The sequence below is a fragment of the Podarcis muralis genome, chromosome Z, assembly GCF_964188315.1.
Source record: "Podarcis muralis chromosome Z, rPodMur119.hap1.1, whole genome shotgun sequence".
Taxonomy (NCBI): Eukaryota; Metazoa; Chordata; class Lepidosauria; order Squamata; family Lacertidae; genus Podarcis; species Podarcis muralis.
The window spans coordinates 15394965-15422677 of record NC_135673.1 but is presented as its reverse complement, the minus strand read 5'-3'; the positions used below and the strand labels follow the sequence as shown (position 1 = coordinate 15422677).

General features: G+C 43.3%; 1 protein-coding gene across 7 annotated transcripts; it reads left to right on the top strand.

Moving 5' to 3' along the window:
- The first annotated feature begins 400 nt into the window (after positions 1-400).
- STKLD1 (serine/threonine kinase like domain containing 1) lies at positions 401-27713 on the top strand. 7 transcript variants are annotated; one of them, XM_028714664.2, is made up of 20 exons: positions 401-587; positions 4987-5091; positions 7339-7383; positions 7994-8068; positions 8693-8797; positions 9326-9396; positions 9548-9663; positions 11612-11724; positions 14287-14438; positions 14915-15045; positions 15860-15943; positions 16910-17029; positions 17896-18036; positions 21167-21295; positions 22383-22511; positions 23051-23179; positions 24312-24452; positions 25286-25365; positions 27400-27448; positions 27548-27713. In XM_028714664.2, the coding sequence occupies exons 2-20, from the start codon at positions 4996-4998 to the stop codon at positions 27559-27561; spliced, it is 1920 nt and encodes a 639-aa protein (XP_028570497.1). In that variant the 5' UTR covers positions 401-587; positions 4987-4995; the 3' UTR covers positions 27562-27713. The 7 variants fall into 7 exon arrangements, with proteins under 7 accessions (XP_028570497.1, XP_028570493.1, XP_028570491.1 ...); XM_028714660.2 differs by lacking the exon at positions 401-587 and adding an exon at positions 3358-3401; XM_028714658.2 differs by lacking the exon at positions 401-587 and adding an exon at positions 3642-3702.

Sequence of the window (27713 nt, the reverse complement as noted above, 5' to 3'; positions counted from 1 at the left end):
TGGGGAGGAGAAGCACCACAGACTGACCCGGGAGGCCTCGCTCGTGGAAGTGGAGCCGGTGCACGTGGAGTCGCCCCACAGAAGGCCCCGCCACCCTTCCCGAGGCCAAGGGCGCAATCCCGTGCGCAATGCAGAGGACTGGAAATAAAACCCCAGTGAACCCTTAGCCTCTGAGCAAAACCTGCATTTGGTATATTAGGGTTGCAGTTTTGCAGTCCGTTTCTAAGGCATCTCGCAAGTAGGGGGATCTCCAGACCAATGTGTTCTGCAACTTTATTATTATTATTATTATTATTATTATTATTATTATTATTATTATTATTATTATTAATGTATTTGTTCACTTGTTATTGCCAAGGTCTCTAAGCACCCTCCATTTAAAAACATCAAACATAGGAAGCTAACTTATACTGAGTCCAACCAGCTCAGTATTTGTCTTCACTATCTTGCAGCAGCAAATCGGGGTTTCCAGGCAAGAATTCCTTCCCAGCCATACCTGTAGATGCCACTGGGGGCTGAACCTGGGACCTCCTGCATGCAAAGCAGATGCTGTACCACTGAACTACACCCCTTCCTCTAAAGATGAAGTAAGATTCTAGTCCTTACAGCTCTGAATTAAAGGCTGAATTAAATAAAAAGCTGTCATCTGCTGAGTCTTGTTCAGTATTGCCTACACTGACTAGCAGCAGCTTCTTGGGGTTTGGTACAGGGAATCTTTCCCAGACCTATCTGGAGATACTCAGGATTGAACTGTGGAGCTTCTGCATGCAAGACAGATGATCTACCATTGAACTATGGCCCTTCCCCAATACAGTATATAAACATTATAGTATTACAAATTCAAATGAGACATTTAACATTATCATACAGACACAATTCATGGACATACTGTATATATACACACTATAACAGTAACAGGAAGCACTGGCAGAATGCTAACAGCAGAATAAAATCAGTTTGGTCCATCAAAAGCCTGAAGGGAAAGATCAGTCCAGCACCAAAAAAGATGGCAGTGAAGGTGGAAGGTGAACTTCACCTGGGAGAGCAATCCACAGGTGAGGAACCACCACTGAAAAGGCCCTTTCCCTTGTCACCGTCTTTTGAGCCTCCCTTGCAGGGAACCTGGAGAAGGGTCAGTCACTCTTAGCCTAACATTCTTCACAGGGTTGTTGTGAGGATAAAATGGGAAGAAGCAAAACTGTGTACACCACTTTGAGTTCCTTGGAGGAAATATGGGATATAAATGTAAAACTAAAAGCAACAATGGCAGTATTAACTATGCTGATTGCCGATTTGCCACTGGGCCAAATTCAAAGCACTTATGTAGAGACCCAAATAACTACAAGAGGGCCTCCTATATCAATTATGCCTAACACTAGATCACTTCCCAACTTTTTTTGTCAAAGCTGACCCAGATATTGCCCCAAGGCAGCCTATACACATAGAAATCTTACAGGGAAACCCATAACAGTATATACGTATTTGTATGGTAGCAGTACTGCTATTGCGTCCCACCTGAGGTCAGGTGCTGCAGCCAGGTAGTGGGACTCCCAACCTATCTGTTGAAGTCCAGTGCATCTCAGAGACTAAAAATCACGAAATCTCTGGTTTGAATCTCACCTCTCCTGTGATGAACTCACCAGGTGGCATTAAACAAAGCCATTCTTACTTAACCTTCCTGCCTCCCATCTGCAATGTGAGAATGGCAAACAACAGTCTCTACATTACAGGGCTGCTGTAGGGAACATAGCATATGTCAGGCATGCAGGCATCCTCTTGGCCTTGATGGTACTTTACCTGGTTACACAAGTTCTTCAAAGAGATTTGACTCTTTTAGCTTTCAATTCCAATTTCCTTTTTACCAATACTCTGTGTTGGGTTTTTTTTTTGTGGTTTCCTCTTTTGAAGTGATTGTGCTGTACTTTCCTTCACACCAGTTCCCTTTGCATACAACACTGAATCTGACAGCAATATGGCACTGCTTCCAAAAGATTCAGCAATGCTGGCATCACACACCAGGTCCTCAGTGTCACTGCTGAATAAGCCACCTTGAGCTCCTGGGAGGGAAAGGTGGGATATTAAATGGAAAAATACATAATAACATCCCAGGTTTTGCTTCCCATATCGTCAGCATCACAATCAACTGTTTTAGGACACAATCTTATATCACATCCATACTATACATTTAAAGCATAATTAAAGCATGACTTCCTCCAAAGGATAATGGGAATTATAGTTTTTTTTAAAAGGGTGCTGAGAATTGTAGCTCTGTGAAAGAGTAAATTAAACTTCCTATGATTCTTTGGGCAAAGCCATGTACTTTAAATGTATGGTGTGCATGTGATCTTAGTGTATCTAGAAATTTGACCCAGCTTAAGACTTTATTCACATTGGATTTTTAGGATGCTTCATTCAGCTGCTAGGTTTATGTTGCTTTTTAAACATGCTTTTCAGTTATGATCTTAATGAATATGACTAAGGTCCATAACTTTCATTGTATTTACTCTGAGTAAACTTAGTTGAAAAGCACCTTTTTAAAAAGATCTCTGCCTTGACTATTTATCTGTACAGTGGTACCTCGGATTAATAACTTAATTCGTTCTGGAGGTCTGTTCTTAACCTGAAACTGTTCTTAACCTGAAGCACCACTTTAGCTAATGGGGCCTCCTTCTGCTGCTGTGCCACTGCTGCACGATTTCTGTTCTTACCCTGAAGCAAAGTTCTTAACCTGAAGCCCTATTTCTGGGTTAGCAGAGTCTGTAACCTGAAGGTATGTAACCCAAGGTACCACTGTATTGCTTTTAAATCTAACTTCATTTGTTGAGTTTGGTAGTATTTTAAAATCTGCTTTAGTTCCTTATATGATTGTGAATTGCCTTGAGACTTAAAATCAACAATGATCCATAATAATAAGAACATCATCATAATTATTGTCATTGTCATCTAGTTTTCATAACAATGAAATGCGGCCACCTGTCCTTTCATAATAATTGTTTAATAATAATAATAGACATTCACTGATTTTCAGTTAGCACAAAAGTGCTACCCAGCAACCTCCACTTAGACCTATGATTAGCAAATATTTGCTAAAGCCTAAAAGTAACTTTGCAGACTTTTGGTTGTTGGGTTTATTTTTAAAACCAGCTGTATTAGCAAAGGAAAGACACCCTTCACTGTTCTCAAATCACTTTGACCCTTTTAAAAAAACTTCATTGTGGGCCAAAAAAACCACTTTGCACATGCTTTGGAGCCTTTTTCTCTAAAACACGTCACGCCCTCTAGAGGAATTGGTGTGCAGCAACCCTAATAAAATATCACATTGGGATTTTTGTGTGTGTGTGTGTGTGTGTGAGAGAGAGAGAGAGAGAAAGACAGTGGGTAGAAGTAGGTTCCGTTTTTGGGTAAGGTTATAAGCTAAATTCTAAAAAGTTGGCGGGGGGGGCGGAACTGCGAAATACATTTGGATATCATAAAAGGAGCACATATATGCGCATATATATATATATATATATATATATGCTGAAGAAAGTTGAAAATAGGCGGGGAAAGGTAAAACAGGTCTGAGGACGAGGCAGACTTTTTTCCCGCCACAGAATTGGCAGGTGAAGAACGAGTGGGGGGAGGGGAGAGGAGGAGGAAGGCGGGAGCCGTTTGTGTCTGTTGCCCCTCCCACTTCCCCGGCCAGCCATGGAGAACTACGAGGTGTGGCGGGGGGGGGGCAGAGGGTTGGCCTGAGGAGAGGCGGGGGGGACGACGATTTGAGGCGAGGAGGGAAAGCAACGGAAGTTTGACTCCTCCCCCTCCCCAAACATGCATTTGAAGTGACGGAGGGGGCAGGATTGGAAAAAAATCTATACTGTATCTCCCCCCAGACTACAATTCCCGTCATCCCCTGATGGTTTGTCCATTCTGGCTCACGAGGCTGCTGGGAGTTGTGGTTCAACAACATCTGGAGGATGAAAGGAGCATTTCTATAGCCTCTCCACATGCTGTTAAGGCTAAAATTCTCTTTATCCCCCAACTACTGTACTGGACCACGCTGACGTCTGGGAGTTGTAGTACAATCACATCTGGAAGACCGAAATGACTGCCCGTCCTCTATGTATATTTATTTCATTACAGGGGAGTGGTAGGAATTGGGGGTGGGGGGTTAACATATGGGCAATTTGTGTGAGAAGGCATCTCAAACCTAGGGAGGGGTGTCTGGGGGCAAGCTAGGTTTTCAAGGAGGGGATGGATGGAACAATGCTGCTATCATTATTGTCATTCGTAGACTTTTTATTTTACTATTCCCACTAGAATGGTTGTAAAGGTGTGGGGAAGTGTTGCCTCCATATGGGTCTTGAGTCCTGGAAGAAAGAGAATCAGTGAGAGATGCAAACAGGGAATGTTTCAACTGTTTTTAATTCTGAATTTTAAATGTTCTCCAAAGAATAATTGGAACTGTAGTTTGTTAAAGGTGCTGGGAATTGTAGTTCTGTGAAGGAGTAAACTGCATATATTTAAAGCACATTTAATGCGCATCTGAAGTTCATAACTTCCCCCAAAGAATCCCAGGAGCTGTTGTTTCCCCCTCATAGAGCTATAAGTTCTTTAACTACCGTAAGTTCCCATGTATTTTTTAAAGGAGACTGTCAGCTTTGAATGTGTGTTGAATGGGCTCTAGATGTACAGTGTGGATCTGCTTGAAAATTCCTTCTCTTTGTTCCCACTATATTGTGATGGATCAATTTGGAACTCCCTGCCAGTGCCTATTGACATCAGACAGGCACTTTTACTGTCTCCTTTGTGACAACTGCTAGAAACATTTTGTGTGTACAGTGTAGATCTGATTAAAATAATCAATTTATTTCTTCACAATATATTGTGATCTGAGTAACAAGCATTCTGTGCATAACTGAAATGTATCTGTCTTGTCTTGAGGAAGTATGGTGGTCCCACTGTCCTTCAACCACTTGCCTTGCATACATCTACTATTCCTTACAGATTCTGAATATGCTGCCTCATGGGGCCCTTGGGACAATGCTAATAGTGGAATCAAAAGTGGAGAAAGAAAAAGATGGCAGCAGAAAGAAGTATATTATGAAAAAGGTAAGGGGGGAGCAAGGGTCTTCATGACAAGATGTGTCTCCAGTGATTTTATTTTATTTTATCTGATTTGATTGATTGCAAGGATGGGGGACACGTGGCTTGACAGGAGTACATGTGGATCTAAAGGTCTTAGTTGACCACAAGCTTAACATGAGTCAATTCTGGGACTCAGCAGCAAAAACCGCTAATGCAATCCTAGGTTGCATCAACTGAAGTACAGTAGAGTGTCCAGATCAAGGGAAGTTATAGCATCACTCTATTTTGCCTTGGTCAGCCCCCACCTGGAGTACAGTGTCCAGTTCTGGGCAACACAGTTTAAGGAGGATATTGACAACTTGGAAAGTGTGGAGAGAAGGGCCACCAAGATGATTGAGTGTCTGGAAACCAGGCCTTAGGAGGAAAAGTGAAGGGAGTTGGGCATGTTTAGCCTGGATAAAAGACTGGAAGTGGAAAGGATAGCCATCATCAAATATCTAAAGGGCTGTCATACGGAGGATGGACCAAACTTGTTTTCTTCTGCTCTGGAGGATAGAACCCAAATCAGTGTCTTCACAGACAAGAAAGGAGATCGCAACTAAATCTTAGGAAGAATTTTCTGACAGTAAGAGCTGTTTGACAGTGGAATGGACTACCTTGGAAGGTGGTGGGCTGTCCTTCATTGAAGGTTTTTAAAGAGATGGTCATCTGTGAATCCTACATTGCAGAGAGTTGGATTAGATGAGCCTAGAGGGGTCTCTTCCAACTCTATGATTCTATTATTTTTGATATTTATTCAGAAATGTATGACCTGTTTACTTCTCAGTCTATATGGTTTGCAGTAAAAAAAAAAAAATACTTCATATAACCACACAGAGAGATATTTACCACACTCAGTAATGTCAAAATGAAATGCCAGGGCTCAATGCTGCTGGGACATGTAAAGAGTCTCTTTTCTTCACTGAATAGCCATAATCAGGGCTGGATTTAGGGGACGTGGGTGGCGCTGTGGTCTAAACCACAGAGCCTAGGGCTTGCCGATCAGAAAGTCGGCAGTTCCAGCTGTCCTTTGTCAACAACAAATTGTTGCTGATTTTTGTGTTGAATATATGCTATATGGTAATTTATGAACCTAATAGATATCTAAAGCCATTTGCACATAACAAAATATGTATTTTATCAAAGTAATTGATATAGAAATGAGCAAATCAGTGATATTTTAGGCTAGCAGGCGGGGCACATTATTTACATCATAGGAGCCTATGCAACACAAAACACTGTTGCTGTGTGTAGGTTTTATTTATTTTTTTATCTTATATTTTGGAAACGTACATCCAGTTTTTTTCCCTTAAAATTTTTTGGGGGCCCCAAGAGAGTGGGGCCCTAAGCTATAGCTTGTTTAGCTTATACGTAAATCTGGCACTGACCACAATCATTCTCTAGAGACATTCAGAGTTACAGAGAAGGACTTCTGAGTTGTAATTCCAAAGACAAGGTAAAAAGTTAAAGGACCCCTGGGCAGTTAAGTCCAGTCAAAGGCGACTATAGGTGCTCAGCTTACTTCAGGCTGAGGGAGCCAGCGTTTGTTCACAGACAGCTTTCTGGGTCATGTGGCCAGCATGACTAAACTGCTTCTGGCACAACAGAACACCATGAAGGAAGCCAGAGCGCACAGAAACCCTGTTTATCTTCCCGCCTCAGTGATACCTATTTATCTATTTGCACTGCTATGCTTTCAAACTGCTAGGTTGGCAGAAGCTGGGACAGAGCAATGGGAGCCACTGGCAGAGGAAGAGGAGTGTAGGAGGAGCGCACCGCCTCCTGCAGCATGATCCCAGTGGGGTACCATCATGGCTGCTCCCCCGCCCGCGCTGGGCACCATGCCCCCAGGATGCGTGCCAGGCCCCTGCCTGCTCTCCGCCCCCTGGTGCTGGAGCATGAAGCTCTGCCACTGACGGGAGCTCACCCCTTTGTGTGGATTTGAACTGCCAACCTTCCGCAAGCCCAGGAGTCTCAGTGGTTCAGACCCTAGCACCACCCACGTCCGAAGATAGGAATGCAAGATAGAAAACTGCTTTACATTGTAGTTTGTTAAGACTGCTGGGTATTACGGCTCTGTGAGAGTGAAACTACATTCCACAGGATTCCTTAGGGGAAACCATGTGCTTTAAATGTGTGTTAAAAGTGTATTGAATGTGCCTTAAGTGTTTGGAGTGGATAATAAGTTGTTCAACTTTTAACAACTTCTTTGTTGTTTGTTGTTTTGTGCAGGTTGAATGCATTGATGAAAAGCAAGCAAATGATGCTCTCCAAGAGGTAGCTTTCTCTTTATCATCCTTTTTTATTTCACACATTGGGTGAAGTAGACAGCGGAGTAGCTAGCCGCTCGGGTGCCCCGGGTGGCATGCGTGCACTGTAACCAGGGGTGGAGTGAGCTGCCCGTGGGAACGGGGCAAGCTGCCCATGGGTGGCGGGGTGAGCCAAGACAGGGCGGCTGCATGGAGCCTCTCCGCAGCCTCCTCCTCCTCAACACCCCGCCCAGTGCTGCCTATATGATTAGTTACTCTCCTGTAATTTTAGAATTGCATTATCCAGATGTGGAAAGGGTGGAGTCCCATGACAGAATAACTGGAATTCTGTTGTAGAGCTAAGATCCCTCTCTAAACCTAGGTGAGGATTGTTACAAACCTTAGATCTATCTTAGTTTGGAAGGTGTTTGGACTCCCAATCCCTTCCTCCCCTAAAAAAGAAGTTAAGGTGTGATCCTAAGCACAGTTTCATGGGAGCATGGTCTGCTGAAATCAATTGTGTAGCATCCAGCAGCATCAAGAATCAAGAGGAGAAATTTGGCAAAATAGGGACCGCACCAGTTTAGCTTAAATTGTAATAGTTTACTATAGAACCTTTCTCATCATTTTTCTGAAAGGCCATGGAACTGCTGAAGCTGAATCATCAGAACATCTGCAGCTACAAAGAATTTTTCATCATCTGGGAGAACCAGGTGACAATTTCCTAAGGCTACTATGGTATATATGCTTACTAGAAAGATTAAGTTTCCTGAATTCAATGAGACTTGCTCCCAGGTAAATTGCAGCAGCTCTAAACTGGTGATCCAGGGATGTGTTGCTTCTGAATCTATATCAGTGTAGTCCAGTGGATGCCTTTAAATAACAATGATCCATACCATAGAGACCCAGGTTCATATTCTCCATAGTGGGTAGATCTGTGATTTCCCTGTTACTGGATTTTACCACCTTAGGTTGGGGAGGGGAGGATGGGGGGGGGGCGGCAGAAAAATATTTGAATGCATCCCCATTTATTTATTTTGTCAAATTACTTGAACTTACAAAAAAAGTGTCATGTTAGGGAGAAGCTCTGCCAAATTATCACATGAAGAGGCCGGACCACACACACCTAGGTAGAGTGCAAGTCCTGGGGTTTCTTGCCTGACCCTATATGCAAGATTGGGTTATTAGTTTCACTTGGAAAAGCCTGTACTGTGTTGTTAGCATCCCCCTTCCCCACACTGGGCTGAAACTGGTGTAGGAAGCCTTACTGTGATAAACTTTGAAACCCCTTGACTAAAGTGGCACAGTGATTTTCATCTTCATCCTGTTGCATGCAGATTTCCTCCCTCTTTCTTTGTCTGGTGATGCATTATTCAGATCAAGGGGACCTTTCATCTCTGATCAAGGCCAAGAGGCAAAAACCTGAGAAAATTAAAAAGAAGGTAGAAAAGAATGTTTTTATTTAATAAATCTGTATAATACAAATAGGTAGTAATAATTGTGGGAGGTTAGCAGCCAAACCTAACAAGGGCATATTCTTGCTGGTTAGCATTAGAAGGGGCTAGGTCCACAGAGCTTTGTAGCTGATAGGCAGATACTCAGGCCATAGAAAAGCAATTGGTAAAGAAGGCTCTGTGTGATGTCATTTTCTCCTCCCATTAACCACAGGAACTGTTGAGAGAATGTCCACTTCTGGGACCTGGTTCTGGGTGTTGTCACTCACAGGCTCAGCCTACTCTTGGCATGTCTCATGGCAAAAATTTATGTTGCGGTAAGGCATGATAGCACAATCAGAAAACAGGAGGTGGGCAAATGTTGCTACGGAAGGAAGAGCATTATTCCCATTGTCCACCCTTTCTTTGTCAAGGGCCAACAGGAGGAAGAGAATTTCTAAGACTTTAACATGGCATGACAGCAAACTTTTCTTCTGTATATTATGTCCTCATCATTTCATATATTTCTTTCCATAGGTGATTAAAATGTTTCTGGGGCAGATGGTGGATGCTTTAGTTTACATCCACAAACAAACCATTTTTCACAGGTGAGGTGTCAGTTTTTCAAAATATTGTTTTGTTATTTATCTTCAGTAGTTTGTAGTGCAAAACCTAAGGTCTTTTAACAAACAAACAAACTCTTAACATGGCTGCAACTCTGTTTCAGCATGCTGTAAAAACAACTCTGATGTGTTTCAGAAACCTCAAACCATCCAACATCCTTTTAGATGGCAAGGCATCTTTCGTGCTTGGTGATTTCAGCACGGAAACGCTCATGAATGATGAGATGAAATGGAAGATTAGGGTGGAAGAAGGTAGCAATGTGTTGTTATCTTTTCAGCAGCCTTGTTCTTCAGAAAGACTGTGGGGTTTTTGAAAATATAAGGTCAAGGAGAAAATATTTCCTTATGACATGACATTGTTAGCATCTAGAAGAATGTTAAAGTATATGTAGTTTAGTAATGGTAGTTTGACATGTATGTGGAGTGGGCCACACCATACATTTAAAGTGCAATACTTCCCCCAATGAACCGTGGGAACTCCAGTTCACAGAACTGCAATTCCCAGCACCTAAATTAGAATTTCCCAAAATTCTTTGGGGGAAGCCATATGCTTTAAATGTACATTAAATGTATGGTGTGGATGGTTAGTGAGTCTCAGTGCAATAGACATGTGCTCATATTGTCAGAACATATTCACATCCAGTACATTACATTGGGTTGTATCCAGTTTTAATCCTATTCAGAGGAGAGTCATTGAAATTATCTGAACTGACCAACTTATTAATTTAAATGGGTCTACTCCGAGACTTGATGGAAGTTCCAACAACATATACAGAGGGCCACACTCCCTATCCCTGTTCTAAGCTGTTCTGTCGCCTCATGTGAAGCAACACATTGGGTTGCCATATGTCCTCTTTTTCCAGGACATGTTCTCCTTATCATGGGTATGTAAAATGAGAGTTGTCATAGGGATCCATAGTTAAAAGTCAGAAGATATGTCCTCTTTTTTGCCCTTCAAAATATGGCAACCCTAAGTTACAGCGACATTATTATTATTACCTGTCCCTTCACAAGCAAGGTTTTAACAATTTAAAGTTCAGCATTAAAGACCATTAAAACATATTGCATCCACAGGAATAGGGTGGGTCCTGAAAATACACATGTTAGCTGTCAAAAGGTCAGAGTACAGAGGCTAGTGTTCACCATTCCCTGAAAGCTTTATAATGAGCATGGCAAATAAATCTCTGTGGGGAGGGAGTTACACAACCTAGGTGACTGCTCTCCTAGGCCAACACCATCCCACATTTATGAGGACTACCAAGAGGGCCCCCGCTTTACTGATCTTAGTACCCAGGAGCAGTGCTTTTTTCCTGGGAGGACGCATACCCCAAAGCATTTTGTGAATCTAAGTTTGGCCTCATTGAGGGGCAGTATTTCAATATGAGTAGGAAAATGAGAGTACCCCTAAACATTTTTTTAGGGGGGAAAAGCACTGCCCAGGAGGGACTGTAGGGAAGGAGGCAGCCCTCCAAATATTTGGGACCTAAGTCATTTAGGGCTTTAACCACTACCACGGGCACCTTAAATAAGGCCCAGAAACAAACTGACAAACCTCCGCAGTGCCCCATGCAAACTGAATGGTATCCTTAGAATGTTTTGCGGGTTCTTTTACGGTTAAGGTGTAGAAATGGTTCTCTGAATGTGGAAAGCTTGAAAACCGCTATCTTTATTTCATTGCATTTATAGGCCATCTTTTTGTCTAAGGAACTCAGCATGGGGTACATGGTTCTCCCCCTCCTCATTTAATCCCCACAATAACCCTGGAAGGTAGATTAGGCTGAGAGGCAGTGACTGGCCCAGGGTCAGCTGGGAAGCTTTATGGCCGAGTGGGGATTTATCTATCAGGTTCTAGTCTGGCACTAACCACCATGCCACACTGGCTCTTCAGTTTATTAAATGTATGAATTGCCTTTTATAAACGTCTCAAGGCGATTTACAAACATATCACAAAAATGGTACAAAGCAGCGATTGAAAATAGGTGTAAAAATTGAACAAAATTAACATTAGCACATAAAGCACAGACCTCCCCCCCCCCATCTAGCTAGAAAACATTTACAAAACAAAAATATGTATTCAATTGTTGCCTTCTGATGGAATATTGTTCCTCCTTCAAAGAGATGTTACTCTTGGTTACAAAGGAAAAGTTACAAGGGATAAAAATAAACAAATAAATCACACCCCTGGCTTTTCTTCCCACAGATCCTCCTTTCAAATCCTGGATGGCTCCAGAGGCACTCAAATTTTCTTTCAGTGACAAATCTGACATCTGGTCTCTTGGCTGTATTCTTCTCGACATGATCTCCTGTGTGAAAGTACGGTACATTTCCCCTTTAAGAGTACTGTGAAGGTGTTCAGAGTTGGCTCTTGAGAGAGATAGTTACATTAAATACACACAGCATGCGGTTTTCAGTGACTGATATTCAGAAACCTACCAACAGTATCTGTTGGTAAAGGTATCTCCAACTGGTATCCAGAAACATGCTGCCTCCAACATTGGAGATGCCTACGATAGATATAGATATCGGTTGTACCCCCCTCTGTCATGTATATGATAATAGATCCATTCTGCTAAATAATTAGATTTTGTAAATATTAGGATTTAATTATAACTTGTATGTTATAACTGGGATATGTTATAAGATGGTATCAGTGTTTATTAGAAGGGGTTAATGTAACAGGTTTGAGGGGCTTAATTAGCATTTATGTATAAACACATAAATATAAGGCCTTGAGAATGCAATCAAGATCCATGTGTATTGGAATATGTGTGTGGACCTACATATGAGCATCATCAATTAGCGTGTGAAAATTCAATTAACCTAGGTAAGCATTGTAAGTGTGTACTAGCCATTAATCCTAGTATAGGGATTCAGGTGGTGCTGTAGTCTAAACCACTGATCCAGAAGGTCAGCAGTTCAAATCCCTACGATGGGGTGAGCTCCCATTGCTCTGTCCCAGCTCCTGCCAACCTAGCAGTTCAAAAGCACACCAGTGCAAGTAGATAAATAGGTATCGGTGCAGAGGGGAGCTAAATGGCGTTTCCGTGTGCTCTGGTTTCCATCAAGGTGTCACGTTGTGCCAGAAGCAATTTAGTCATGTTGGCCACATGACCCGGAAAGCTGTCTGTGGACAAACGCCTCGGCCTGAAAGCGAGATAAGCATTGCAACCCCATAGTTGACTTTGGCTGAACTTAAACCATCCATACCTTTACCTTTTACCTTAATCCTAGTCAATCAACAAGTGTTGTTGAGTTCAAAGCATCAAAAGAACTGAATATTAGAATACAAATGAATAAAGGGGGATTACTTTTGGAAACAGCAGAATTAGGGGAGATAGTACCAGGAAGCAGAGAAAAAAGTATGCTTGTATGTGCCCTGGAGACCAAGATAAGCTGCAAAGCCAAAAAGATGTTGATGATGCTGCCATAAGGATAAGCCAGCACTGCATCTTGGGGTGCTGTTGCTGTGCACCCCTCCACTGAAAGCTAAAGGTTAAATATATGCGTAAAACACTCATATATCTTAAAACTCTACTGCCTCTGCCATGTCTGAACTTCCAACAGACACATGACCCTGGATGAGTTTCTGGAACACTTGGAATTTTGCTATCACTCAGCAGATATTGGGGTGGTGTGTAACAATATGTATGTATGTATGTATGTATGTATGTATGACACTGTCAGGCAGTATGCTTCTGAATGGGGGAGTGGCACTTACTGCAGGGCCTGCAGCACTCCTGAGCCACATGTCTCTCCTGGGAGTGATACAGTGACTCGGGTGCCTTACAAGCTCTGCTCTGCCTGAAAATGGCAGTGTGGGGCTTGCATCTGCCCACCATCTCCCCCTCAGGCTGCCGCCCTACAGCTGAGGGGGAGGCAGTGGTGAGGCTCCGCGCAGTGCGCCCTGCCCTGGCTCACCTTGCCGTCATCGGTGGCTCACCTCACCTCCAGATGCAAGGCGTACGTGCTGCCCTGGGCACCTGAGTGGCTAGCTATTCTGCTGCTTCGGAATACCAGTTGCTGGAAACCACAGGAAGGAAGAGTGTTGCACTCATGTCTGGCTTGTAGGCCTCCCATGGGAGCATCTGGTTGGCCACTGAGAGAAGAGGATGCTGGGCTAGATGGGCCACTAGCCTGACAGAGCCGATTCTTCTTATCACTCAAGCCTTCACAACATTGTATTGAGCACCTCAGCATGGTGGTTACTCATCTTGGGTGTGGGAAAGGGGAAACCATTGGACATTTTACTACAAACTTCAGTTCTCGGTGTACCCCTCCTGTGGACCTATTTCCTTCTGTGCTTTAGTGATAAATCAGAAGTGAAAGAAAGCAGAACCTTTAGAAACAATAAAATTGTTCAAAGGCTTTGCCAGTTGGCAAGGTCACTTCCATCATTTGAATTATGAACAACCCATGCTCACTTTAGATATCCCTCCTCTGGTGTATGAAGAGTTAGGGGGTCTGCGGATGAAGGCTGGTCTATTAAGGCAAGTGGAGCACTGCCCTACCTCCTCACTACCTTCAGCCAACCCCCTTCTACCTGCCTTCCTACTTACAACCAATCCAAAGGACAGCTCTGGCTGCCAGCAGCCTCCTCAAGTCTCAGTTCTGCCATTCTAGAACTCCTGTCATTGGCTCTGGCTCCACTAATAATATAAGTGTGAGTGCCTTCTGCCCCACCAGTCCCAATGGGCACCAACCAGTACTCACACTTATATTATTATTGGTTACATTTTTGTCCCACTGTTCCTCCCAAAGATGCTCAGAACAGCAGCTATACTATAAGCAGCTCTGCTACAATGAGTCTGTAAAGAGAAAACATACACAGATTTTATTATGTGCTCCTTTTGTGTATTTGCATGAGTTTCTTTTTAGGTGAAAGACCCAGTTTCATTGCTGCATAACATTAAGGAGAATAGCAGTCACCTGGAAGAAGCCCTGATAACTATGAAGCAGATGGATACACCTTTGTCTTCTCTTTTGCTAATGATGTTGACGATTGAGCCAACAATGAGGCCCACATCAGGGTGAGTCCTGGGTTTGTTTTCTCCCTTGCTCCACCCAATAACCCACACAATGCATTTAAAGGACATTTATGCCACTTTAGTAGTCACAGCCCCCCCCCCCCGAAGAATCCTTGGAATTGTAGTTTACCCCTCCCACTACAATGCCCTTTACTCTTAACAAACTACAGTTCTCAGGATTATTTGGGAAAGCCATGGGCTTTAAATGGACTTTAAATGTGTGGTGTGGATGTAACTATGGGAGTTACTGTCATTGTTCATTGAAAGAGAGGGTTGTTGGCTAAACTTAATGGTTTCAAAGAGAAATCAGGATCCCTCAAAATGAATGCCCAGCTTTAACAATTAAATAATCCTTCCCCTTTATTTTGCTTATTTTACATTTCTAACTCACCTTTCAGCCCAATTTGGACCCTCAACACAATGTACATATTTTAAACTAAACTAATTTATTCCCCACTCCACTTCTCTTGCTACTTTAGGGAGCTGACTGACAATGCATTTATCAGAGAATGCCTGATTCTTGCTGGGTCACCCATAGTAAAGGTGAAGAAGACTCTGCCTCCAGGATTACTGGACTTAATACTCAACGGTGGGATCCCAACTATTCTAGGTAATGCTGGAAAAGCAGCTCTGAAACAGAGACTTGTAGCTTTCTTGGGAATATGAAAGAATGTAATATATGATGGGTTGTTTGTGGGCTGCATTTGACTCTCAAAGTGATTCAGATGTATCCCCACTTCCTGTCTTATTGATGCCTTGAACCCCTTCTCCTTTACACCCAATGACAGAAACATGCATATAATCTGATCTGAAACCATTAAAACCCCATATAATCATTTTGTTTTAGGCAGATGGGTTGGTGACAGAAAATGTTCTGCATTTGAGGTACTCACAAGCTGTCTCGTAGGGGCGTGGCTTAATCCAGGGATTTGCAGTTGATGTTTCATTCCCTTAAATGCAGTGGGTTTGTATCCAGTGTTAATACTCAGAGAGTAGACACACCAAAACTAGGGGCACGTATTCCCAGTAAAGTGTGTGGGAAGGCTGTGGACATATAGTTGCTTCCAACTGTGTTCTACTCGGAGTTGGACCCATGAAATGAATAATTTTAATTTTAATTTTAATGGATCTACTTTGAGTAGGATTAATATTGGACAAGCCATGGGTATTATATGCTGCTATTATCAGAAAACATTAACCTATGCACATTTATAGGCATTTACTAGGGTATTTGAAGAACTATGAACTGTATCCAATGCTAGTGCTACCAGTCATACAGCTAATTTAGGTCCATTAATTTCAGCGATTCTCCTCTGAGTAGGATTAGCACAGAATACAATTCTGTGTATTCAACCCACCCACCCCCGTCTCTCTCTGTGTGTGAAGGATTTCACAGAAAGGTGCTACTATTTTGTCTCCTGCAGAATTCATGCTGTCTTACCAGGACATAGAGGAAGCTCAAGAAAAGTGCATTGAGCGTCTAACTGTCCTCTTGAAAGAAGGAAAGGGTATGCTTTGACTGTGCTGCTGTCTCTCATTGGATACTTATAAACTGATGCATGGGGTTCCATAAGGAGCATGAGTCAGAGTGGGAAATCCCCCCAAAGAGAGTGCAAATGTGGAAATTTCTCCTGCCTGCCCCTGCTTGTAATATAGGCATAAACAATGCTATTTTTGTAGAAAAAGGTGCTGGAACTCACCATGAACACCTCCCTCATCTCGTTCCGGTGAGTTCCAGCTGAAAAAAAGCCCTGGGCATGTTACTTCTGTTTGGAGGGGGGTGTTGTTCAGAGCCAAACTGGATGGGAAAGGCTTATCTTGATCATAAGAGTGGGGCATCATGCTAGTTGCATGTGCCATAGCTCCTACCAATGGGGTTGGGATTTACTGCATTTCCAGCAACATTTCAAGGATTGGGAAAAAACCATGAGTGATTAAGGAGATCAGCTACATTAGAGGTGGGGAACTTTTGACCTGTAGGTGGCTACTTCCCTCCCAAACCACACCCACTTGCCCCATACCTGATGACATATGTGACATGGAGGGCAGGAAAAGACGCGGCTGGATTGGCTGTATGATCAAGAACTTCATTGTACAGCCAATCTCTGCAGAAAACAGATTTGAAGTCACCATTTTGGTTATACTTGGCTGGATTGGCTGTACATCTATGTTTCCCATGGGGTAACTCAATCGTACAGTCAGTTCCTGCAGAAAGCAGCTTTGCCAGCCTTATGCAGCTGCTATGCAGTACCTTGTAAGTTCTGCAGCCACACTGATAGTCACTGCTCCCAGGTCATACGGCAAAGTGGCAACCCCTAAAGAAGAAGTGCTGTAGGCCATCATCCTCTGTCCACATCCACATATCTGCATTTCCCAGCATCCATGCAAAGAAAATTAAAAAATTTAAAACTATAAGGGAAGAGCAGTAACAGATTAAAATAATAATAATGATAGCTTCTGTTTCTTCCCCACAGCCAGTCTAAAAGTCTTCTTTGGAATAACGGAGCTTGTTACCTCTGCAATGAAGAATCACATTGATTCTCCTGAGGTACAGTTAGCTGGATATTCTTTGCTGATTGAAATAACTAGCAGAGGTAAGGGTGATGAGCAATGTTTGAGTTCCACACCAATTTTATGAAATTTATTTATTTATTGAATTTATATACCGCCCTATACTCAGAGGTCTCAAATTATTGGCAGAGTGTCTTGCTGTTCTTATCATCTTCTTTCACCTAAGTTGAACTTGCTTTAATCTACATCTTACCATGTTCCTTGACCTCTTTTTTTAGCTGTTAGATGTTGACTTGCCCCAAAGCTACAAAGTGGCTCTTCTGATTTGTGTTTCTTTAAAAGCGGGAGGGGCACAGACAATGTAATAAACCAAGTTTAAGTGCTCATCTGCCAGACACCTCAGCTTTCACTATGGTTAACATTGGCTATGGTTTAGTATTATGTGTGAACCAGGCCAGAGACTGTTCCTGAATCCAGTCTTGTATCCATGTAGCAAGAGATGTTCTCTTTGCAGTGGAGGCTGGCCCACTGTGACAAATGGAGCACTGCATCACCAACTTCAATCTGCCTTCAGCTAGCCCCCACCTGCCTTTCTTCTTTCTTCTGATATGCCCCGGGGGGGGGGGGTGGCCCTGTCTGCCAGCAACTTCCTTCAAAGTCTGAGTGTTGCCGTTTTCTTTATTTAACAAAACATATAGACTGCTTGATTATAGTAAAACCTCTAAGTGGTTTATAAGAAATTACCAAATTCAGCGTGGAGGCAGATGGAATGAGTTGACTCTGCTTGTCATTGGCCGTGGCTCCCCCTATTGTTGGCCTCCCTGCCTTACACCCTGTCCTAATAGGCACCAGTCACCATCACTTTTTTATTGGCACCTTTGTGATAAGATGCTGGAATGAGCATCTAAAGCATCTAATGCCTCCTTGCTTTATGTTCTGCTTTTGGCAGCCATGAGGCAGAACCTGAATATTGAATTCCTAGCCTCCGAAAACATACTCGATTGCCTGTTAGCCTCCATGAGAATTCATTTCAACAACAAAGAGTTGATCTGGATGATTTGCACATTGTTCATGATGATGTCGGCTAATGGTGGGTACAATAGACCAGATGCTGCCCTAGTTCAAAGCGGTATCCTGTTTAGCACTGTAACTCTGCCTTTACTCCAGAAAGCAGTGGTGAGCTTGGACGTGGAGCCTGGTAAGTAATGGAATAATGGTTGCACTCACACTATATATTTAAAGCACATTTACAGGACTTTAACAGTCATGGCTTCCCCCCAAAGGATCTTGGGAATTTTACTTTGCCCCTCATGGAGCTATAATTTCTAGCACCCATGTTGGGCAAAATATTCCTGCAACGCAAGGGTTTGAACTAAATGATCCTTGTGGTCCCTTCCAACTCTCCAATTCTGTGATTTTGTAAAGAGTTATACTTCCCAGGATCCTTTTTTGGAAGTCCTGTGCTTTAAATATATGGTGTGTACATGATCAGTGTTTGCTGACAAAGCCCAGGATAGTAATGTGTTGTTTCACTGATTAAAAAATGTAGAGACAGCCAGCCCTGCTATGTTTGGGGACCCTCTTGCTCAGGGGACCTGAGCTGCTTCCTCAAAGTCTGCCTTGATGGTAAGTGAGAAGGCAGCTTTTTTTGTTTTAGGGATGAACAGCTAGTGGCTTGAGGGTTCTCTAACCGGACTCGCACTTGAGCCAAGAAAGAGGCAAAGGGCATTTTAAAGTACCCCACACCCTTGTGTAAACAGCAACAGATGCTTCAGACTTGCACATGCTTCTGCTTTTCCCACCACTTTCTGCTGGTAAAACACACTCTTTACTGCTGAATCGGAGCAAACATCAGTCAATTGGCTTTTCTGTGGATTGATGTTTGCTCTGATTCAGCAGTATAGAGTAGGTTTTCCTGGTGAAAATGGTGGGGCAAATGGAAAACCACTTAGACCCATGCCTAGAAAGCATGGGACAAGCGGAACACTGCTCTGACCTGTGCTTTCTAGGCACATGACAAATGGAGGTATGGACAGGCCCTTAGTTGGAAATCTCAGCTGCACACACGATATGTCTAGAGTGAGGAACCTTTTTTTAGCCTGAGGGCTGCTTTCCCTTCTGGGGCCATATACTGGTGGCAGATGCTGTGAACAGGGGCAGCATTTCTACACACACACACACACACACACACACACACACACACACACGTACGTTTCTCCAGCTTTCATCCAAGCATGCTAGAAGCATTATCAGAGTTCCAAGGGCACATTCCAGCCAGACAAAAACACTCAGGGAGGGTGCAAAGCAGGGCTGGTGAGGGGTGTGGCCCGGGGAGAACCCCAGGGGCCAAATAGAAATGCTTGGAGGGCCGCATCTGGACCGCAGGCCTGAGGTTCCCCACCCCTGCCTTATGTGAGGCAAGATACAGACCAATGTGAGTCAGTAGCTGTGATGCTTCTATGGAGGACTTTGCCAAAGCCCCCATTTCTCTTCATACTGAGGAAAGAAAGCCAAATAACTCTTAACTTGCCTGGGTAATGGACTGGCTGAGAGCCAGCAAGCTGAATCTCAATCCAGATAAGACTGAGGCATAGTTAGTGGGTGGTTCACCAAATCAGATGGATGAGAGGTTGCCTGCTCTTGATCAGGTTACATTGGCTCTGAATGAACTGGTACACAGCTTGGGAGTACTTCTGAATCTGTTGGTTGAGGCTCAGGTGGTCTCGATGGTGCAGAATTCCCTCCATTAGCTTTGGCAGGTGACCCAGCTGTGCCCCAGTCTAGACAGGGATAGCTTAACTTCTGTCGCTTACATCTGGTAACCTTTAGGTTAGATTACTGCAATGTGTTGTATGTAGGGCTGCCTCTGAAGACAGTTCAGAAAGTTTAGCTGGTGCAGAATTCAGCAGCCAGCTTGCTCACCAGGGCAAGACAGTTTGAGCCAATCCTGACCTATCTGCCCTGTCTGCTATTCAGTTTCCAGATCCCATTTAAAGCATTGGCTTCACCTATAAAGCCTCAAATGACGTAGAATTGCAATTATCTCAAGGACCACCTCTCCCCATATGAACTGACCCAGAACCTGTGATTATCATCTATGGTGCTTCTTCATGTGCCCCTTTGTGTGCCCCTACAAGAGGTTTTGTTATGTACTGAGTTGAATAGGATCCAAAATGCAGCAGTCTGATTGGTCCTATGGAGGGAGGCAACATGAAAACAGGCTTTTTCTGTGATAGCTCATCATTTGTGGAATGCTCTCCACTGGGAGGCTCATCTGGTGTCTTTGTTATATAACTTTAGATGCCAGGCAAAAACATTCCTCCCCCCCCCCCCTGCAGGCTTTTTAAAATGTGGCCATCTAAACCAGGGAAGGTTATTGGTTTTGTTTGTTAATATATTATGTATTTTTGAGTTTTATATTGTAAACTGCCCTATGATCCTCAGATGAATGGCGGTATAGAAATTTAATTTTTTAAAAAAAATATAAATTAACTGGCATTTTCGCTTCCATGGAACTGAGTCAATGGATAGAGATATTACTTGGCCTTGAACCTTCCTCTATTCAAATTCCAGTCTCAGAAAAAAAGGTGTGTGTGTAAAGTTATTGGGTGTTAGCAATTAAAAAATATAACTAGGTCAGGCACTCCGAAGCTGTGGCCAACGATACTGTTCATTCAGATAGTCCTCCATATGCTTGTGGATTTGTGGTTGAAGGCAGAAGAGGGCACATCCATCACATTCAGTATTCGTGTTGATTTTTAATTGCATTTTAATTGCCGTTTTTATTTCTTAGCACTGTGTTTTATTGTATTGCAATTTGAATTTTATGGTACACAATTAAAGGCAATAGATAATAAATTAAAGGAAGTAATAAACACCATACAGCATCTAGCATCTACAGCAGCATTATAGTGGCCACTATAGACAGAAATTCATTAAGTAATCCACTAAGCCCCTGCACAATTTTCAAGTGTTCTATGGGGATAAAGAAAGGTTTGGGAACTGCTGAAGTACCAGTAGCTAGAACAGGAAAAGGCGGAAAGCCTTATGTTATTGTCAAATAACATTGGGATCCCTATCTTTTGTTATGTTTTTAAAACTCTTACATTTCATGCTGTCATCAATTCGCTGAGTGCAAAAAAGAACTAGTGTAGTTATCGAAGTGCCTTCGTGCAGTTACAGCCACTGTCCATTAAAATGCTTTCCCCTTTGCTTCTCAGAAGTTGCGGCTCAGACCCTGAGGAAAGTTGGTGTCTTCACAGACATCCTGACCATTCTGGGTAACTTTGCCCAGAACAAAGAGATCTGCCTTGCTTGCTGTGGGGTTATTTGGAGTCTGGTAGTACATGGTAGGTATGTGTATGTGCAACACGTGTTGGCTTCTGCAGTTGAAAAAAAATGCTTCCTAAATTTGTTGACTTGCTCAGATCTCTCTGGCAGAAAATGTTGGTGGTTATAACTTGTGTGCCCTGAGTAAAAGCAGAAGCAAGGGAGCAGATCTGCTTAAAAGGGCTTTTCTTGGGCCTTTGTTACACCTGACTCTTTCATTTTCAAGGCTCCCCCCCCCCTTGTAATAAAAAAAACCTGCTCTGTTTTTCATCTGCTCATTCTAATCCATTGCCTAAATTGCATTGGGTTTTCAAGTCAATATGGAAAGATAGGGTGCAAGTGTTTAAACATATTTTGCTTATTATTTATTTATTGGGTTTATATATTTTTATTTATACAAATATTTGTATACCATTGTGTCATAAAAAAACAAAGCGCATTACAGCAATAAAATTATAAAACTACAATAAGAACCATAAAAAGTTAAAAACTGACATCAGTTAACCATTGTAGAAGGATATATTCTTAATTGCCTGCCTAGGCCTGGTGTACTACAGACATTTTCAGCAGGTATTTAAGAATTCAAACAGAAGGTGCCTGCTGAATCTTTATTGTCAGAGAATATTCTACAGGATTGGCCCAATGACACTGTAGGCTTGGTTTCTTGTTGTCCCTCTAGTTGTTGAGGCTCATTTGGCAATCATTGATGCCCCTGCAGATCATTTCATTGATCAAGCTGAGATGGAAGGGTTCAGATGACCCCTGAGATACCGTAGACCTAATTTGTTCAGGTCTTTGTAAATTAATACAAGAACATTGAACCTGGCTCAGTAGTAAGTGGCGAGTTTAAACACTAAACATTATAGATAATGAAGACCGATGGTATCCATTCACGCCAGTTGAGAGCTGATGGCATGTGTGCTCCCTTGGCCTGGGTTCCCTTGGTTCTGCCTTCCCTCAGTGCACACAGATCTTTAGCAGCCCCAAGCTTACGTATTCGCTTTATTTTACCGTTGCCCACCCAAGAGCTTTAGGGAAGGAGCAGGCTGTAAAAGCCAGTCATCTATTTGCTACCTCATACAGTATTGCCTTCTTCTGTTGATGCAGCAACCAATGTGGCTGAAAACCCCCTGAAGTATGCTATTGAGGTTGTCTCTATAATCCTTCACATGCACCTTGAGGATGTGGAAGTGGCTGAGGCGGCATGCTGCGCTTTCTGGGCTCTTTCTCTCCATGGTGAGCTTTCAAGATCTGCTTCATCCATAGTAGTGGGACAGAGGAGCTTAACTTCCCCCATCTGGGGACAGTGGGTATTATTTCAAAGTACACCTTACAAGCACGCTTCTCAACCAAGATTGGCAATGGTGGGCAACTTGCTCCGCATGATTGATCTTCCCCCAGTGCCCATCTCCAAGGCAGTGCTAATTAGCTAGACCCAAAAAAGGCCTCCCTAGACACACACACACCCATGCAAAACCGAGCTGTGCGTTCTAAAGCACATTCCAGAAGAGTCTCCAATGTGGAGTAATTCCACAATGATTGCTTAAATATTCGTCAGCAGATGATCAGTGGAGAAAGAATTGTCTCCTGCAGCTAGAAGCTTTAAAATTGAAAGAGAAAAGCCATATTGTACATTCCCATTCTCTGATTATTTCATGTAGACCAGGAACAACACACCCTAACAGTTCTTCACCCATCTTTGGAGCAAAGTTAGGGGTGGGGAGTCATCAAAATGGCATTTGCTTAACCGGATTCCTCCCCCCTTTCCTCGCCAGGTTGTATAGATGAAGTTAATTACGAACCCTATTCCTTGCTCATCCTGGAGGCTCTCCGGAAACATCCTGAAAGGCCAGTGCTGGCAAAGAACGCCTGTCTGGCATTGGCAAGCCTCTTGAGGACATCTGGTAATAGCCTATATAATGGGTTGGGCAACATTTGTGGCCAGCACCACTTGGCACATTAACTGTGGAATCCTACGAGCTGCTGTGCAAGTCGCTGCACCAGTGCAATGATTCAGAATAATGCAATTGAAACATACAGGACTTTCTGAGTGAAATGTGGATAGGGTTGATAGACTAGTTGTTATTGCCAGTAGATGCTTTGGAAAGATTTGGAGATGGCTTAAAGGGGTTTGGCATTCTGCCCTGAGATGTTGACAAAGAACATAAAAAGTTAAAGGTACCCCTGCCCGTACGGGCCAGTCGTGTCCGACTCTGGGGTTGCGTGCTCATCTTGCTCTAGAGGCCATGAGCCGGTGCCATCCGAAGGCACTTCCGGGTCACGTGGCCAGCGTGACAAAGCTGCAGCTGGCGAGCCAGCACCAGCGCAGCACACGGAAACGCCATTTACCTTCCCGCTATAAAGCGGTCCCTATTTATCTACTTGCACTTAAGAGTGCTTTCAAACTGCTAGGTGGGCAGGAGCTGGGACTGAAAGACAGGAGCTCACCCCGCCACGGGGATTCGAACCGCCGACCATACGATCGGCAAGTCCTAGGCACTGAGGTTTTACCCACAGCACCACCCACGTCCTGGACAAAGAACATACAACTATGTAAAAGACAGAGGTGCAAAGGCTTATTTACAGATGACTGGTTACTGTTTTATTGATTACATGAAGATAAATAATCCCGGACTTTTGCAGGCATCCAAACTTTTGGGGTTGGTCTAGATTAAATTATATTTTACACATCAGATTGCTGGCTGTGTTTATGCTGTATTTTTAATATATACCTAGATATTTATTTATTGCTACGGAGGGGTATGATTTTAAAACAACAAATTAATGAAAATAATCAGTGGTCCCACACAATCATTGCCAAGCCATCAAATGCTACCAGTAACTATTTCTTAAGGCACCCAGAGGAACACAAGCCAGTGCTAATAGATGCAGAGCATGGCAAGGTTGTGCCTGAGCACTCACAAGTCAGAGTGGTTCAGCTTTCACCACATTGCAGGGGGGCAACAGATTGTTTGCAGAGGAAGACAGGTGGTCGTCAGGAACCTTCTGATTAACAAACTGTCTCCCTTTTTCCAGAGTTGTGTGGTTTCCGGTTCATAGTAACTGATGAGAAGGGCAACGGGATTGTCCTGCTCAAAGACTGCTATGAGCTCCACCGTGAGGATCCTGAAGTTGTGGAAAACATTTGCATCTTGATTAATGAGATGTTTAAATATGGCAAGTCTGTCTTCTTTGGAATCCTAGCCTGTGTGCTCTGCAAACCAGTAGGGGGTGGGGAGAAGGATCTGGGCCTTGGGTTCCAATCCATGTTTAAACAAGGACTTTCAAGGTAGCCTTGAGCAAGTGAAAATGGTTAATGAATTACCAACCTCCCTCACAAGCAAAGCCAATGAGGATGATTTTTTACTCCAAACCTTGAGGGATGGAGTGCACTAAAAATCTAAAACACTAAGGGTTGTATCAAATGTAGCAACCAGTTTAAAGTCTCTAGGTTGTATTCAACTAAGTTTTACTTAGTGAGTAGACCCTCTGAAATCAATGGACCCAAGTCATTCATGTTTATTACTTTCAATGGGCCTACTCTGAGCAGGACTAGCGTTGGATACAACCCAGTTAGTGGTATACGTGTTCCACAGGCAAAATGTTTTGTGCCAGTGGAACATTGATGGGCAATAGATTGCACAAGGCTACAGCAACCTGCTTACACAATTTGCTGCATAACAAGCTTCCACTAGCGCAATTCTTGCAGCTTCCAGTCAGGCTACTGGGGTCTATATACTGTATTGTCCACACTGACTGTCAGAAGCACTCCATGACTTCAGACAGCAGTCTCTCCCAGCCCTACTGGGAGATGCCAGTAAGGATTGAACTTGGGGTGTTCTGCATGCAAAGCAGATTCTCTGTCACTTAGCTATGGCCCTTTACCCACTACACATCTGATATCATAGGATGCCCCCATTGTTGAGGAAGGTCAAACAACAGGCAGGGAAATTAATTAGTAATGCTCACTGCATAACAAGGGTTGATTCTTCCCTTTCTTTGAAATGCAGAGGACATAGTTTTGGAGATGGTTTCCCAGCACATTACTGAGATGCTGACTGAAATGAAGAACCGGTTTACATCTAGTCTGGTAAGCAAGGATACTAGAGATTGCAGTGGACAACCTTGACGCTTCAGTAAGAAGCCCTGTCTTTTCTATAGCTACCTAGAAGGGATAATACAAATAATAGCATCTGGCCTACAACAAAGCCACTGGGCTAAAAATAATAAACTAAAAAGATTGGAAGTTGCCTTCTGTTCCTCAGCTGTTTAGTCAGCATCTTATAGGACTGGCTCTAGGGCTTGGTCTTGTTGTGCACCTAAGGCTCACATCCCTTCGGAAGGGCCTACCTTTTTAGCTGCAAAGCCTACTGAATGGTGCATTTTGCTTATTTTTGAAAACTGCCCTGGGGGACTTAGGAAACACAGGAAGCTACAGTTAATACCATTGGTATCCATCTAAGCTCTGTATTGTCCACACTGATTTGGCAGTGGCTCTTCAGGTTTCAGGCCGGGGGGTCTCTCCCAGCCCCACCTGGAAATGCCGGGATTGAACCTGGGGCCCTTTGCATTCAAAGCAAGGTGGTCTACTTATATGGCTTTGGCCCAGTACCTGACAGATATTAACTCCCCTTATGAACTTGGCTAGGTGCTAAGATCCTCAGGTGAGCACCTTCTCTTGGTCTCATCAACATCAGGAGCATGGCTAGTGGTGACATGAAATTTACACATTGTGGAATTCTCTTCCAAGAGGTTAGAGTGGCTCCCTTTTTTTATCCCTCCACTGGCAAGTTAATGAATTTCTATTCAGACAGACCTTTGGAAACACAGGCGCAGACGATGCTGATTGCTGGGCTGCTGTCTGGGCAAACCTAATTTAATTGCTGCTTCTACACATGTTTTGATGTATTTTACCTATGATTTTTAAGTAGTTTGTTTTTATTAACTTTGCATTTTATAATGGTGATTTAAAGGTTGGAAGCTACCTTAAATCCCAACTTGGGAGAAAGTTGGGAGATAAAAACATTAAATCAATAAACACCACTGAACCATGGCCCCATCCCTAAATGGTCAAAGAGCTGTGTAGAAATGTAACAAAACAGTAGTAAGCCCAGGAAGTTCTTCACTTGCCCTCTCTAAGCATGTCAAGCAGCAAGAGAAGAGAAAGGAGACACAGCAGCATCTTGCCTTATGCTACATCACTGAATGGCTGCATGGATTGGGTCCAGAAGGAGAAAACAAGTGAAGGAATTAGAGTGTGTCAGGAACAAACAAACAGGGTACCACTGAGGGCATCTTGCAGGGCTGTCTTAAGCATATCTGGCACCGTGGTGCAAAGCTCCCTCCGGCGGGGCTGGAGGAGGCAGGCAGTGGCTGGAGGACGGCTCCTCCAGTGGGGAAGAGGCGGAGGCTGGACGCGGCACCTCCCGGCTCAGCTGGCTGCTTCATGCCATGGTGGCCACAGCAGATGGAGGCTCCGGGTGCAGCGCTGCTTTGGCACAGCATGGCGGAGTCGAGTGAGGGCAGCGAGCTGATGCCAGGAGGCGCCGTGTCCAGCCTCCACCTCTTCCCTGGTGCCCTCCAGAACTTGGCACCCTGCACCACTAGCCTCTATGGGTAGGACGCCCCTGGCATCTTGTTTAAAAAACAAGATGTATTTAAAAACACCCTGTATTTAAAGCATTACAATGCCACTTTAAACAGCCATGGCTTCCCCCAAAGAATCCTGGCGACTGTAGCTGGTTAAGGGTGCTGAGAGTTGTTAGGATATTCCTATTGCCCTTTCAGAGGGACTGACTGTTGAACCACTCTGAGAGAGGAAAAGGGGACTCCTAACAACTTGCAGCACCCTTAACTAACTGCACTTGCCAGGATTCTTTGGGGGAAGCCATGACTATTTAAAGTGGCACCGTTGTGCTTTAAATGCAGGGTACCAATGTGGCCTTTGACTCAGGACTTCAATCTTGCATTCATTAGTTTTAATTGTCAAGCTTTAAAGGGACACAGCATACATCTGAAAGAGTCATAGGAGGATTGGCATAAAAAAAGGAGCTACCTTAATTAAAAGAAGTTTAAAAAGCAAAACAAAAACTGGCATCTGACACTTGCTTATTTCCCCAACCAGGAAATAGTTGCTCTAGCAGAAAAGGCACTCTCTAAACTGCAGAAAAAAGGTAAATGATATCAAAACACAAACATCAGCTCTTTATTTTGAAAGCTCTGAATCTTCAGAAGTATTCTTTAAAGCATGTATCTTTTACCCCTACCTGCAGGGCTCCTTGCCTGAAATGAGACAAGTCTCACTCTAGAAGATTGCTTCTTTGCACTATTTGTAAGTCAGCAACAGCATTCAAAGAACCTGCCATATTTCAGGGAAATCTTAAACCTTCTATACATTTTTGTTTTACAAAACAGTCAATAAATATGAATACCAGATGA

Coding starts and splice junctions, on each gene's coding strand:
- STKLD1 (XM_028714657.2), top strand. Junction 8,798..9,325: donor CTGAGAAAATTAAAAAGAAG/GTAGAAAAGAAT, acceptor TTCTTTCCATAG/GTGATTAAAATGTTTCTGGG. Junction 24,453..25,285: donor TAATGAGATGTTTAAATATG/GCAAGTCTGTCT, acceptor TTTGAAATGCAG/AGGACATAGTTTTGGAGATG.